This window comes from Salvelinus namaycush, chromosome 16, assembly GCF_016432855.1.
Source record: "Salvelinus namaycush isolate Seneca chromosome 16, SaNama_1.0, whole genome shotgun sequence".
Classification (NCBI taxonomy): domain Eukaryota; kingdom Metazoa; phylum Chordata; class Actinopteri; order Salmoniformes; family Salmonidae; genus Salvelinus; species Salvelinus namaycush.
The window spans coordinates 28,357,316-28,369,408 of record NC_052322.1 but is presented as its reverse complement, the minus strand read 5'-3'; the positions used below and the strand labels follow the sequence as shown (position 1 = coordinate 28,369,408).

The 12,093-nt window shown below is 44.9% G+C and overlaps 1 protein-coding gene across 2 annotated transcripts; it reads right to left on the bottom strand.

Annotated features, from left to right (window-relative positions):
* Positions 1 to 395: 395 nt before the first annotated feature.
* Positions 396 to 10,093, bottom strand: LOC120061270 (BLOC-1-related complex subunit 6-like). 2 transcript variants are annotated; one of them, XM_039010963.1, is made up of 6 exons: positions 10,031 to 10,093; positions 3,830 to 4,473; positions 3,250 to 3,616; positions 2,626 to 2,795; positions 1,893 to 1,976; positions 396 to 1,641 (listed from the first exon to the last, which is right to left on the bottom strand). In XM_039010963.1, the coding sequence occupies exons 2-6, from the start codon at positions 4,460 to 4,462 to the stop codon at positions 1,516 to 1,518; spliced, it is 1,380 nt and encodes a 459-aa protein (XP_038866891.1). In that variant the 5' UTR covers positions 4,463 to 4,473; positions 10,031 to 10,093; the 3' UTR covers positions 396 to 1,515. The 2 variants fall into 2 exon arrangements, with proteins under 2 accessions (XP_038866891.1, XP_038866893.1); XM_039010965.1 differs by lacking the exon at positions 10,031 to 10,093 and adding an exon at positions 5,102 to 5,208.
* Between the last annotated feature and the right edge of the window lie 2,000 nt (positions 10,094 to 12,093).

Below are 12,093 nucleotides of genomic sequence, written 5' to 3'. Positions count from 1 at the left end.
TTAGCCCTAATTGCTCTGGATAAGAGTGTCTGCTAAATGACAAAAATGTACTATTTTTTGTTAATCTGCACACTTTTCTTCTCTCTACTCCTTACATGTGAATGGCTTTGTTGTAATATGGTTCCCAAGTTGGTTTCCTCAAACACAATGCAACCACACATTCTACAACATGTTTCTGCAGTCATATCAACTGAGATTACTTCACCATTCAACATTACCTTTGTGTTCTTACTGGTCATGCTACTGTGATTACAATAAAATCAGGCCTTTTTTCTGTGGAAATGTACTAATATTTTATACAAAATGTATTGGATGCACTCTAGATGTCCTGTATCTATGCACTCATGTCATCACAACCAAACAAGGAACAAAAACAGACAGCTACTCTTTGCAGCTCATGTAAATTTGTTATTTTTCTTAAAATATACACTTAGGACAAAGGGTAGATAAATCATTTTTTTGTTACAGAAAGATATGTACAAAGGTGCTTCTGATTGTACAGAGATATTATTAAGAGCAGTTAGATGAGGCCGTCCCTCTCTCCCCAGACAAACATGCGTCCCACCCAAAGTCTATAGTCCTACAGCCCATCCCCTTTTATATCCAGTGTGCGGGTGCTGCCTTATCTAGGTGGGGCTTCAGCAGGTCTGACGACATCTGGTAGCATACAAGTCCTGTAAGAGCATGTTACATGTAACGGCTGTCCAGAACCTCTCACCATGGCAACACAATTTAAGCCAAATAGATATATTACAAATTGAGACAGGCCTACCTACCAGCCAGCCTGTGACATGACAAAAGGTACTACAGTCTCCTAAAGCACAACATACTATCCAGGGAACACAGAGGAGAGCTTTACAGGGAATGGCTTTTGGTTGGTAACAGCCTGTTAACTAACAGGTATATAACATGGGGGGACTGCCCTTTATACAATATAATATGTACCCCCACACCTTCACCTGTCTCATGTTACTATTAAAACCTGCCACAGGCAGTTTCAGGAACCTGCCTAAGAAGTGACTAACATCTAAATCTTATCACAACCGTTCCTAAAGCTCATGCTCCATACAAATCAGACCTTATTCGGCACATGCTTCATAAACAACAGGCCCTTCCCGACAATACAGAGAAAGAAAACTGAGAAATAATAGAAAAGTAAAACCCTAAATAATAAAAGTAATAGATGCACAATAAGTAATGATAACTTAAGGGAGAGAGTGCCACCGTGTGGCCAGCAACAGTTAGTGCAATCTGAACCAGGTGGGTCGGACGGGAATACATTAAGTGTTCCGTTTCCTTCAAGTTCTGTCAGGTGGAGGGCTCCTAGCCGAGCGAGGATCTCAGGGGTGGGGAGGGGTTTGCAGTAGGTCATCTCCATGGGGGGGGGGGGAGGAGAGGGGGGTAATGTAGATCATCACGAAGCTGGCATGATTAGTAGCAGTAATTCCAGGGAGGAAGGGGGTTATTAGGTTAGCAAAGTGTCTGCAGTGGACGAGGGTCTCTAGGGTGGAGGGGCTACTTGCAGACAGCTTCCAGGGCATCCAGGGTACGCTTGATGTCACGGATCTGGGCAGCCAGAGTGTGGATAGGCTGCATGGAACGATCAAGCTCCTCACAGCGCGCCATCAGCGTGTACATTCCCTATGAACACACACACACACACACACACACACACACACACACACACACACACACACACACACACACACACACACACACACACACACACACACACACACACACACACACACACACACACACACACACACACACACACGATTGAATACATGGAGGAAGTGAGCACACATCATATACTTATGACACAACAAGCATCCATGATTGCCATTGATCATAATTTACCTCATGTCTAGCCAAGCTCGCTCTTCTCTCACCTTTATGCTCATGTCAACAGACTCCCCCAGGCTGTCCACTGAGTCTCTGTAGGTTTGGATGTATCCCACACTCAGCGCTGTCATCTGGACACACACAGATAAAGACATACACTGAGTGTACAAACATTAGGAACACCTTCCTAATATTGAGTTGCACCCCCTTTTAACCTCAGAACAGCCTCAATTCGTCAGGGCATGCACTCTACAACGTGTCGAAAGCGTTCTACTGGGATGCTGGCCCATGTTGACTCCAATGCTTCCCACAGATGTCAGTTGACCATTCTTGAAACACATTGGAAACTGTTGAGTTTGAAAAACCAAGCAATGTTGCACTTCTTAACACATTCAAACCGGTGCACCTGGCACCTAATACCAAAGGCACTTAAATTATTTGTGTATGTGTGCCATTTACCCTCTGAATGGCACACATACACAATCCATGTCTCAAGGCTTAAAACTCCTTCTTTAACCTTTCTCCTCCCCTCATCTACACTGATTGAAGTGGATTTAACAGGTGATATTAATAAGGGATCATATCTTTTCACATGGATTCACCTGTCTGATGGAAAGCAGGTGTTCTTAATGTTTTGTACACTCAGTTTATATAACATAGCAGACCCTTAATATCAGCAACTTACAATAACCAATGTATAGTATAGCAGGGCAGGACTAAAAGGATAGTTGAACGCAGATCAAAATGGTAAATGTTTGTGAACAAACTGAGCTCACGTACGTTCTGGATGGTTCCGTTGAGGCTCCGCATCATCAGCTCCACACTGTGGGCAACATCCTGAGTGTGTCTCTGTAGGTCCACCAGGACAGCAGGGTCGATGGGAGGGATGTCTGCCGGCTGCCGCAACGATGACCCCCGACCTCTGCTACTGATGGAACCCGAGCAGTCCGCTAGACACATAAAGAGAGACAGAAACACACACAGGAAATGACTACCTTATCTCGCAGTCTACAAAGCAAACCAAATCAGCCTCCCTCATCCAAGCAGTGCTATGACACTCATCCGTCCTCCCACCCTTCCTGAGGGTGCTAATCTAATCACAAGAGGAAAGGGGAAGAATTTATTTGATTTGGATCTCGGCCTTCAACTGCAGCTTCTAACACATCACTGAAATCATAACAGAAAAGGAAGTTTGTGAATCAGCATTTCACTGATCAGCAGGGTCGTATTCAGGTAAACTGTAGCAAAACGTTTTGCAACAGAAAAAGAAAACAAGTGTATCTTACTGGACAAGTTCAGGTGGTCTCTCCCTGTTTTAGTCAGTTCTCTTCTGTTTGGTGCCTAATGAATACAACCCAGGTGAATAACCATCCGATCCCTGCAGTCCTCCGGTGTTATACTCACAGTCACAGTCACAGTCCAGGCTGGGCTTGGAGCTCATCTTGATCTTCTGCTCCAGGTTGCGGCAGATGAAGTGGGTCAGGTCCCCGTCGTGGCTGACTGTTCCCTCCAGCTCCAGGGCAGAGGAGATGGTGGCCCTGCGGCCCTCTGGTTGGCCCCCCCGGCCGCCGCCCCCTCCCCCGCATGCCTGGCTGATCTCATCCAGACTCTTGCTGTCCTGCATGCCCCGGACGATGCGCTCCCGCTCGGGGACGTTCCGCACGTGCACCTGGGCCATGACGTGGGGCGGGCAGGGGCTGCTGTCTGACGAATTCCTCTTGGCTGGGGCAGAGCTTGGGCTGGGAGCTGCTGCTGAGGGCTCCTCTGTAAGCTGAGAGGAAGAGGCAGTCTTACATACCGGTACCAGACGTATGAACAAAACACTTGTATATCCTTACTATTGCAGGTGGTCAAAAAATCCATACAAAAACAAAACATTTCTGCATTACAATGGTTAAAGTACTATTTTCTATTCTTGAGCTGTTGGCTCTGGCACTTCAACGATTATGTACAGGGGCAGTAGCGGTCAATATGGCAGACTCACCTGAGCTGAGACTTCAGCCTGGGTGTTTCCTGAATGCTGCTCCTCACTCTCCTCCTCCTGCTTCTCCTCCTTTGTTTCTACAGAACAGCAGTTACAAGGCTCTGTGTGTTCTGTCTCTGACTGAAGTGTGTCTGCACTGGGAGTGTCCCTCTGTGGAGCTGTGTCTTTGGATGGAATGCCTGTTGCGGTGGCGGTGTGCTGTGAGTCTCTCGACAGAACATCATTTAGGGGCTCATCTGTTTGGAGGGGTCCAGTGAGGGACATGTCTTGAGGGGCCGCGTGTGGGTTTGTGTCTGCCGCGCATGTGGCAGTGGGGCGGGAGGGCTGTGCTAGGAGCGTGTCTTTGTGTTGTTTGTCCGAATGGGACATGTAGTTGTGAGGAGTGTCTATGGGGTCTTCTTGTACATGGCATGCTCTCTCTTCATCCACACAGTTCTCAATCTCTCCAGGGGTCCCATCGAGGGATCCGTGCCCAGGCGTTGGCACCCTGCCCCCAAACTTCAGGAGCTGCGAGGGGGTAGTAGGGGCGTAGGTGTGCGGGCCATTCTCACTGCAGGATCCAGGGGAGTCTGGTGTATCCACCCCATTGGCTGCTTCCGGCACGTGTGTGCCAATCACAGGGAAGAGGCTCATCCCTCCACCTGCTGCATTCAATATGTTAGATAACAACAGACACGCTCTCCTCCTCCCTATGCATACAACTATAAACAACTGGGTTGGATTGAATAAATCATTGCACATCAACTTGCTCACCTAGGGCTCTAGCTTCTCTTTGTTATTGGGGCTTGCTTGCTTTCAAGGGAAGGTGGGAGGAAGACTTTAGCATTTTGTGTAATATGTTTTCTATTCATCTCTTGTTAACAGCCAAACGTCCCAACAAACTGGCTTAGTTGCATCGAAGCAACTTCTAGTACAGCTAGCCAGCATACATTGGAAGACCCACCAAACTAAACTGTCAACAATACTACTTTGCAGCTCAACGCAATCCAACAAACACAAGAAAACTAAAATATAACAAAAGGTTGAGTGACTACAATACGAGAAGAATATCTTTGGCCAACAAGAGCTAACGTTAGCAACCTGTGTTTTTATGAGGTAAGTTAGCTAACTAGCTAGCTGTCAGTTTGCCAGAAGACACCAACTCTACCGTTACACTTGTTTACACTGAGCTGCACTGGGGTTGGAACGTAATCATGGTTACATTAAGACAGCGTTGAGCCGGTACGAGATATGGGTCAGAAAACGTATTTCAATTCAGGGATTCCACTATACCTTTATCCACACTGCTCCATTGAGAAGATTGAAGGCTACTGCTAGTTTTCCCGGAAAACTGCCCTTTCGCCCTCAGCCACAGCAGTCATTACGGAATGGCACGTTGCGTTGAACAACAAAAGGAGCTGATTGGCTGACACTGCCATTCCGTGGTTGAGCAAGCATGGAGAGTACAGAGATGGCCAGACTTTTGGGCTAAGGAACAGAGGTTGGGTTTTGGAAAAAAGCCCCCAGTGTGTGCTCTGCATGCAATACAGAGGAAGAAGGCACTGCAATAGCGTGGTTAACGGACAGACGTCATTATGGAGAGCGAGGAAGAAAAAGAAGAGCGGAGTGCAGAGGGAAGATGTGTTTCAGGAAGAATGGCGCCAAGTACAAACCCGCACTGTGTATTCTTTGATACACTACACAGTACCAGCTTTGCACACTCTTGGCATTCTCTCAACCAGCTTTGTGAGGTGGTCACCTGGAATGCATTTCAATTAACAGGTGTGCCTTGTTAAAAGTTAATTTGTGGAATTTCTTTCCTTCTTAATGCATTTGAGCCAATCAGTTGTGTTCTGACAAGGTAGGGGTGGTATACAGAAAATGGCCTTATTTGGTAAAATACCAAGTCCATATTATGGCAAGAACAACAGCTCAAATAAGCAAAGAGAAATGATAGTCCATCATTACTTTAAGACATGAAGGTCAGTCAATATGGAACATTTCAAGAACGTTGACCGTTTCTTCAAGGGTAGCCCAAAAAAATAAATGCTTCAGAGTTCAAGTAATAGACACATCTCAACATCAACTGTTCAGAGGAGACTGCGTGAATCAGGCCTTCATGGTCAAATTGCTGCAAAGAATCCACTACTAAAAGGACACCAATAAGAAGAGACTTGCTTGGGCCAAGGAAAACGAGCAATGGACATGAGACCGGTGGAAATCTGTCCTTTGGTCTGATGAGTCGAAATGTGGGATTTTTGGTTACAACCGCCGTGTCTTTGAGAGATGCAGAGTAGGTGAACGGATGTTCTCCGCATGTGTGGTTCCCACTGTGAAGCATGGAGGAGTTGTGATGGTGCTTTACTGGTGACACTGTCAGTTATTTATTTAGAATTCAAGGCACACTTATCCAGCATGGCTACAACAGCACTCTGCAGCGATACACCATCCCATCTGGTTTGCGCTTAGTGGGACTGTCATTTGTTTTTCAACAGGACAAATGACCCAACACACCTCCAGGCTGTGTAAGGGCTATTTGACCAAGGAGAGTGATGGAGTGCTGCATCAGATGACCTGGCCTCCACAATCACCCGACCTCAACCCAATTGAGATGGTTTGGGATGAGTTGGACCGCAGAGTGAAGGAAAAGCAGCCAACAAGTGCTCAGCACATGTGGAAACTCCTTCAAGACTGTTGAAAAAGCATTCCTCATGGAGCTGGTTGACACTAAGAGTGTGCAAAGCTGTCAAGGAAAAGGGTGGCTACTTTGAAGAATCTCAAATGTATTTTGATTTAACACGTTTTTGGTTACAATGTAGAAAATAGTCAAATAAAGAAAAACCCTTGAATGAGTAGGTGTCCAAACTTTTGACTGGTATTGTATATACAAAAGTATGTGGACACCCCTTCAAATGAGTGGATTCAGCTATTTCAGCCACACCCATTGCGGACAGGTGTATGACATCAAGCACACAGCCATGCAATCGGCAGTAGAATGGCCTTACTGAAGCGCTCAGTGACCTTCAACATGGCACCGTCATAGGTTGCCAGATTTCCAACAAGTCAGTTTGTAAAATGTCTGCCCTGCTAGAGCTGCCCAGGTCAACTGCAAGTGCTGTTATTTTGAAGTGGAAACGTCTAGGAGCAACAACGGCTCAGCTACGAAGTGATAGGCCACACAAGCTCACAGAATGGGACCGCAGAGTGCTTAAGTGCAAAAAAATCATCTGTCCTCGGTTGCAAGTCCCCGCAGCAATGTTCCAATATCTAGTGGCAAGCCTTCCCAGAAGAGTGGAGGCTGTCATAGCTGCAAGGGGGGGACCAACTCCATATTAAATGCCCATGATTTTGGAATGAGATGTTTGACAAGCAGGTGTTAACATACTTTTGGTCATGTAGTGTAGCTCAGAAATGTAACCTGACGAGAGTGAGGATGAATTACCTGCAGTTACAGGTGTGGTGAAGACCTGAGTCAGAGCCTTGCCCGGATGGTCATTAAAAGGATAATTTTGGCCCAGTGGGAGTTACTTTTTTGGAGAAAGTGGATCCCTGCCTTTTGGCTGACTCATATGTAGTACCAGGCTGGCTAGAAAAGAAGTTAGGTACATTTCAAATTGGTGAAGGTAGCTAAAAATGGTCTTGTGATGATCTTTGTGTTATTTCTGTCCAGGGACAAGACTTGTGACTTGCTTTGCTCTCTGGGGGCAGTGTGCCTTTGAAAGGAGTGATTACTGGGGTGGCATTCATTGTTGAGGTGGAACAACTGAAATGGAAGATTCCTTGTGTCTGTGACACCCTCCATTTGGTGCGACGCAGACCCGGTGGCGAGCGTGGGGAAACAGAAGCCACGGTCTGTCGTTTTGAAGCAGTCTTTACCTGACAAAGTCACATTAGGATATGTCAGTTATCCCGTAAGAGCTTTTGTGCCGAACCCACTATGGTGTTTTAGATGTCAAGCTTATGGTCATATTGCAGCAGTGTGTAGGAGGGAGATTCCAAGATGTGAGAAGTGTGCAGGAGCACATGGGACAAAGGAATGTGTAGTATCAGTGGAAAAACTGTGTGTGTCGATTGTGGGGGTGCCCATGTTGCTTGGAATCAGAAGTGCCCAGTGCAAGAGAGACAGGTTGAGGTTGCCAGGGTCAGTGTCGAACAGAAGGTGCAGTATGCTGAGGCAGTGAAAACAGTAGAGGATTATGGGTCAAGGGTGAGCAGTAGAGTAGAGCTAGGCCAATACAGAGTGATATGCATTTGTTCTTCATAAGGTTGGCTTCTTAGCATTCATTGCCTTGGTTATCAACTGTACTGCAGAAATAGAACGTCATTTACAGAAAATAGATGTTGTGGTGGCAGCTGCAGAGAAGTACTTGGGTGTTTGAGTTTTACTGAAGAAGAGTAAAGGTGTGTTGAACAAAAGAGTCCCATCCTCCCATGCCATTGGCCTGGTGTAGGACCAGTTAGGGTCAAAGTAGTTGAATGGGGTGTGGATTTTTACTTGTATGAAATAGTGGTATATAGGTGTAGGGTTAAGTTGGTGGTGAATTTTTCTCATTTCCCTCTTCCTTTTTATTTTTGTATCACAAAATGTAACGTGATCGACCACACACTACCGCACAGTAGGTGGCGGCATGCACAAACAAATGTACGAATGTCATGATACCACAGACAAAGAAACTGCCATTCCAAAATGGCTGCGGTGGCTACTGCTAGCTAGCATGAGGATGAAAAGGGAAGTTTTCCAGGAAAACTAGCAGTATTTCAATCTTCTCAATGTATCGGTGTGGATAAAGGTAACATTTGGAGTAAAGCGGCATATCCGATCCCTGCATTGAGGTACATTTTCCAACCCATATCTCGCGCCAGCTCCATGGTGTCTTAAATCAAATGTTATTGGTCGCGTACACAAATTTTATCACAGCTCTAACAGTGCAGTAATACCAAACAATACACAAAAATCCCAAAAATTAAATAAATATTAAAAAGAGCAATGTCAGAGTCCGGAATATAAATATATATGTTGGTGTGTAAAGACCTGGGATGGGCAACTTTGATGTGGAGGCCACACACACAAAAAAATCACAACTCATGAGGGGCCGCAGTGTTTTAATTACGTGCAATTCTACTCATTTTGCCATGGGGCGGAGACAAATGCTTGCAGTTTTTAATATGATATCTGAGTGAGACTGATTTAAAAAATCAATGAGGGCCCCAATTCGACATACAAGTTTAGATAGCTTGCTGCTAGATTAATTTACCAATAGAACCATTTTGCTGACATGGGCTAATTGATGACCATCAGTGACTGATATAACAAGAGAAAAACTGTTGATGCGCAACCAAATTTCAAAATTGCACCTTGTGTATTCTACCTCGCAACAGTAAGTTGAGACCATGACTAAGTTTGCCCCAAGGAAGAAATTGATCTGCGGGCAGCCAATTGGACAGTATATGAATATAAAATGTGTGTACAGCAGTAGTTATATAGGATGAGCCTTGACCAGAATGCAATATATACACACATATATATATATATATATAAAGTGGGTAAAACAGTATGTAAACATTATTAAAGTGACCAGTGTTCAATGACTATGTACATAGGGCAGCAGTTTCTAAGATGCAAGGTACTGGGTGGTAGCCCGCTAGTAACAGTGGCTAAGTTCAGGGCAAGATCCTGTAACCTTGATTGCATTCTAAGCTTTGTGTAAACAAGCTTAATGGGAGAGTAGTATCTTCTGGTAAAATGTAACCATGATTGCGTTCCAACCCCAGTCCAGCTCACTGTAAACAAGCGTTACGGTAGGGCCGGTATCTTCAGGCAAGCTGTCAGTGTGATTAACTAACGTTACGGCTAGTAAGCTAACGTTTAATCAGCTCGCAACAGGAGGCTGTAAAACAATGAGGAATACGAACTATTAGACTAATGATGTAAAAATCATAAAGAATGGTCACAACATCCAACAAGCAAGTTGACATATTGCTTTCATCAGCCATAAACTAGCAGTTTACTCATCAGTCAGATGACGTTAGCTAACTAGCTAGCTGTCGATGCTAGCAGCCAGGCCTCGGAATGTTATCTTGTTTTCAGTTCCCTTGTTACTCCGTGTCTGTCAAGAGTAACCATCACCCGGAAATGTGTGGGAATACTTATTTCTACGACTAACTTTAAGGAAAATCAAATATCTGCACGTTTTTAGCATAATCAAATAGATAAACACTTACCAGTGTAATGCTTTCCAAGAGATCTAGTCAACCATGAAATTGAGTCGAGTCCGCTCTGTATATTTTTCCCTACAACCTGCAGTAGAGAACGCAATAGTTCCGCATAATAATAGAAAAACTAGTAGGCCTGGCTCACCACAGTAAATTTCTGACATGATGATTAAATGCAGTAGTAAGTATGTGATGTTTCATGAATATAATAAACACATCAATTGTAATTACTGAATAATTTCAGAATGAAGTTGTATTAAATGGAATTTAATCAAACACAGTAAATCATATCTGTGTATCACAGGAGGCTTCTGAGGGGAGAACAGCTTACAATAATGGCTCGAACACATAGAAACCAAATGTTTGATGTATTTGATACCATTCCACTGATTCAGCTCCAGCCATTACCACGAGCCCGTTCTCCCCAATTATTAAGGTGCCACCAACCTCCTGTGGTGTACTTATGAACTTTGCCGCCAGTGCCTTCATCTTTACCTGAGTTCTCCATGCACTTATCTCTCTTCCCCACAGAGGGAGACAGAGACCATTGCCCATCACTTCTGATGTCTCCGAGCTACAGTATTTGCCACATGGCCTTGAATGTGTAAGCTGTGCTGAGAGAGCCCCACCCATGTGCCTCTCTGCCACAATCTTGTGATGTTCAAGATGGCAGAGGCAGAGCAGATACAGGACACAGACTATCCCTGGGGATATATGTCTTCACAGCTATAGCCCTAACCTACAAGGCCTAACTCATAGTGCTCGAGGACTCTGAGGTAATTCTTCACACAAAAAGTATTTGTTTTTTATAGTGTCACAATACATTCGCTTGTGCTCAAATAGTGAGCCAACAGCCAACATTGTCAATTGTACATTCATCTGTTTATTTGTTTTATAGGACACCGGTATCTAGGGAAACACACACAATATACAAACCATATGTTTAAACGCTATCTCACCACCATTTAGATGAAGCCTCAGTTGGACTTGAGGAGACCTAAAGGCCCTGAGCCATGTGGTGTCCTGTGCGGGAGCAGCTTACAGACCGCAAACGTGACAGAGAGCAGGTTCAGCCACATCTGAACCATGGTGATTGAGATCCGCCCAAACATAACCATGACCATCCCAACGACACAATGCACTGAAAATGTTCTCATGTGTGGTTTCCTTTATTCAGTTCAGACCTAATGGGATATCTTGTTTGTCAGACCCACTTTGCTATTTCATTATTTATATACTCATGTTATACACTGAGTGTACAAAACATTAGGAACGTTCTATGACAGACTGACGAGGTGAAAGTTATGATCCCTTACTGATGTCACCCGATAAATCCACTTCAATCAGTGTAGATGAAGGGGAGGAGACAGGTTAAAGAAGGATTTTTAAGTCTTGAGACAATTGAGACATGGATTGTGTATGTGTGCTGTTCAGAGGGTGAATGGGCAAGACAAAATATTTAAGTGCCTTTGAACGGGGTATGGTAGTACGTGCCAGGCGCACCGGTTTGAGTGTTACACCATGATCAGTTTCACCTGTCCTCGTTATTGTCTCCACCCCCTCCAGATGTTGCTTGTTTTCCCCAGTGTATTTATCCCTGTGTTTCCTGTCTCTCTGTGCCAGTTTGTCTTGTATGTTTCCAAGTCAACCAGCGTTTTTCCCGTTCTCCTGCTTTTTGCATTCTCCTTTTTCTAGTCCTCCCGGTATTGACCTTTGCCTGTTTCTGGACCTTGTACCCGCCTGCCTGACCATTCTGCCTGCCTTGACCACGAGCCTGTCTGCCAATCTGTACCTCCTGGATTCTGATCTGGTTTTGACCTTTTTGCCTGTCCTCGACCATTCTCTTGCCTACCCCTTTGGATTAATAAACATTGTAAGACTCCAACCATCTGTCTCCTGTGTCTGCATCTGGGTCTTGCCTTGTGGCATGATATTGAGTGTGCCAAGAACTGAAACGCAGCTGGGTTTTTAACCCTCAACATTTTCCCGTGTGTATCAAGAATGGTCCACCACCTAGAGGACATCCAGCCAACTTGACACAACCGTGGGAAGCACTGTGGAACACTTTATAC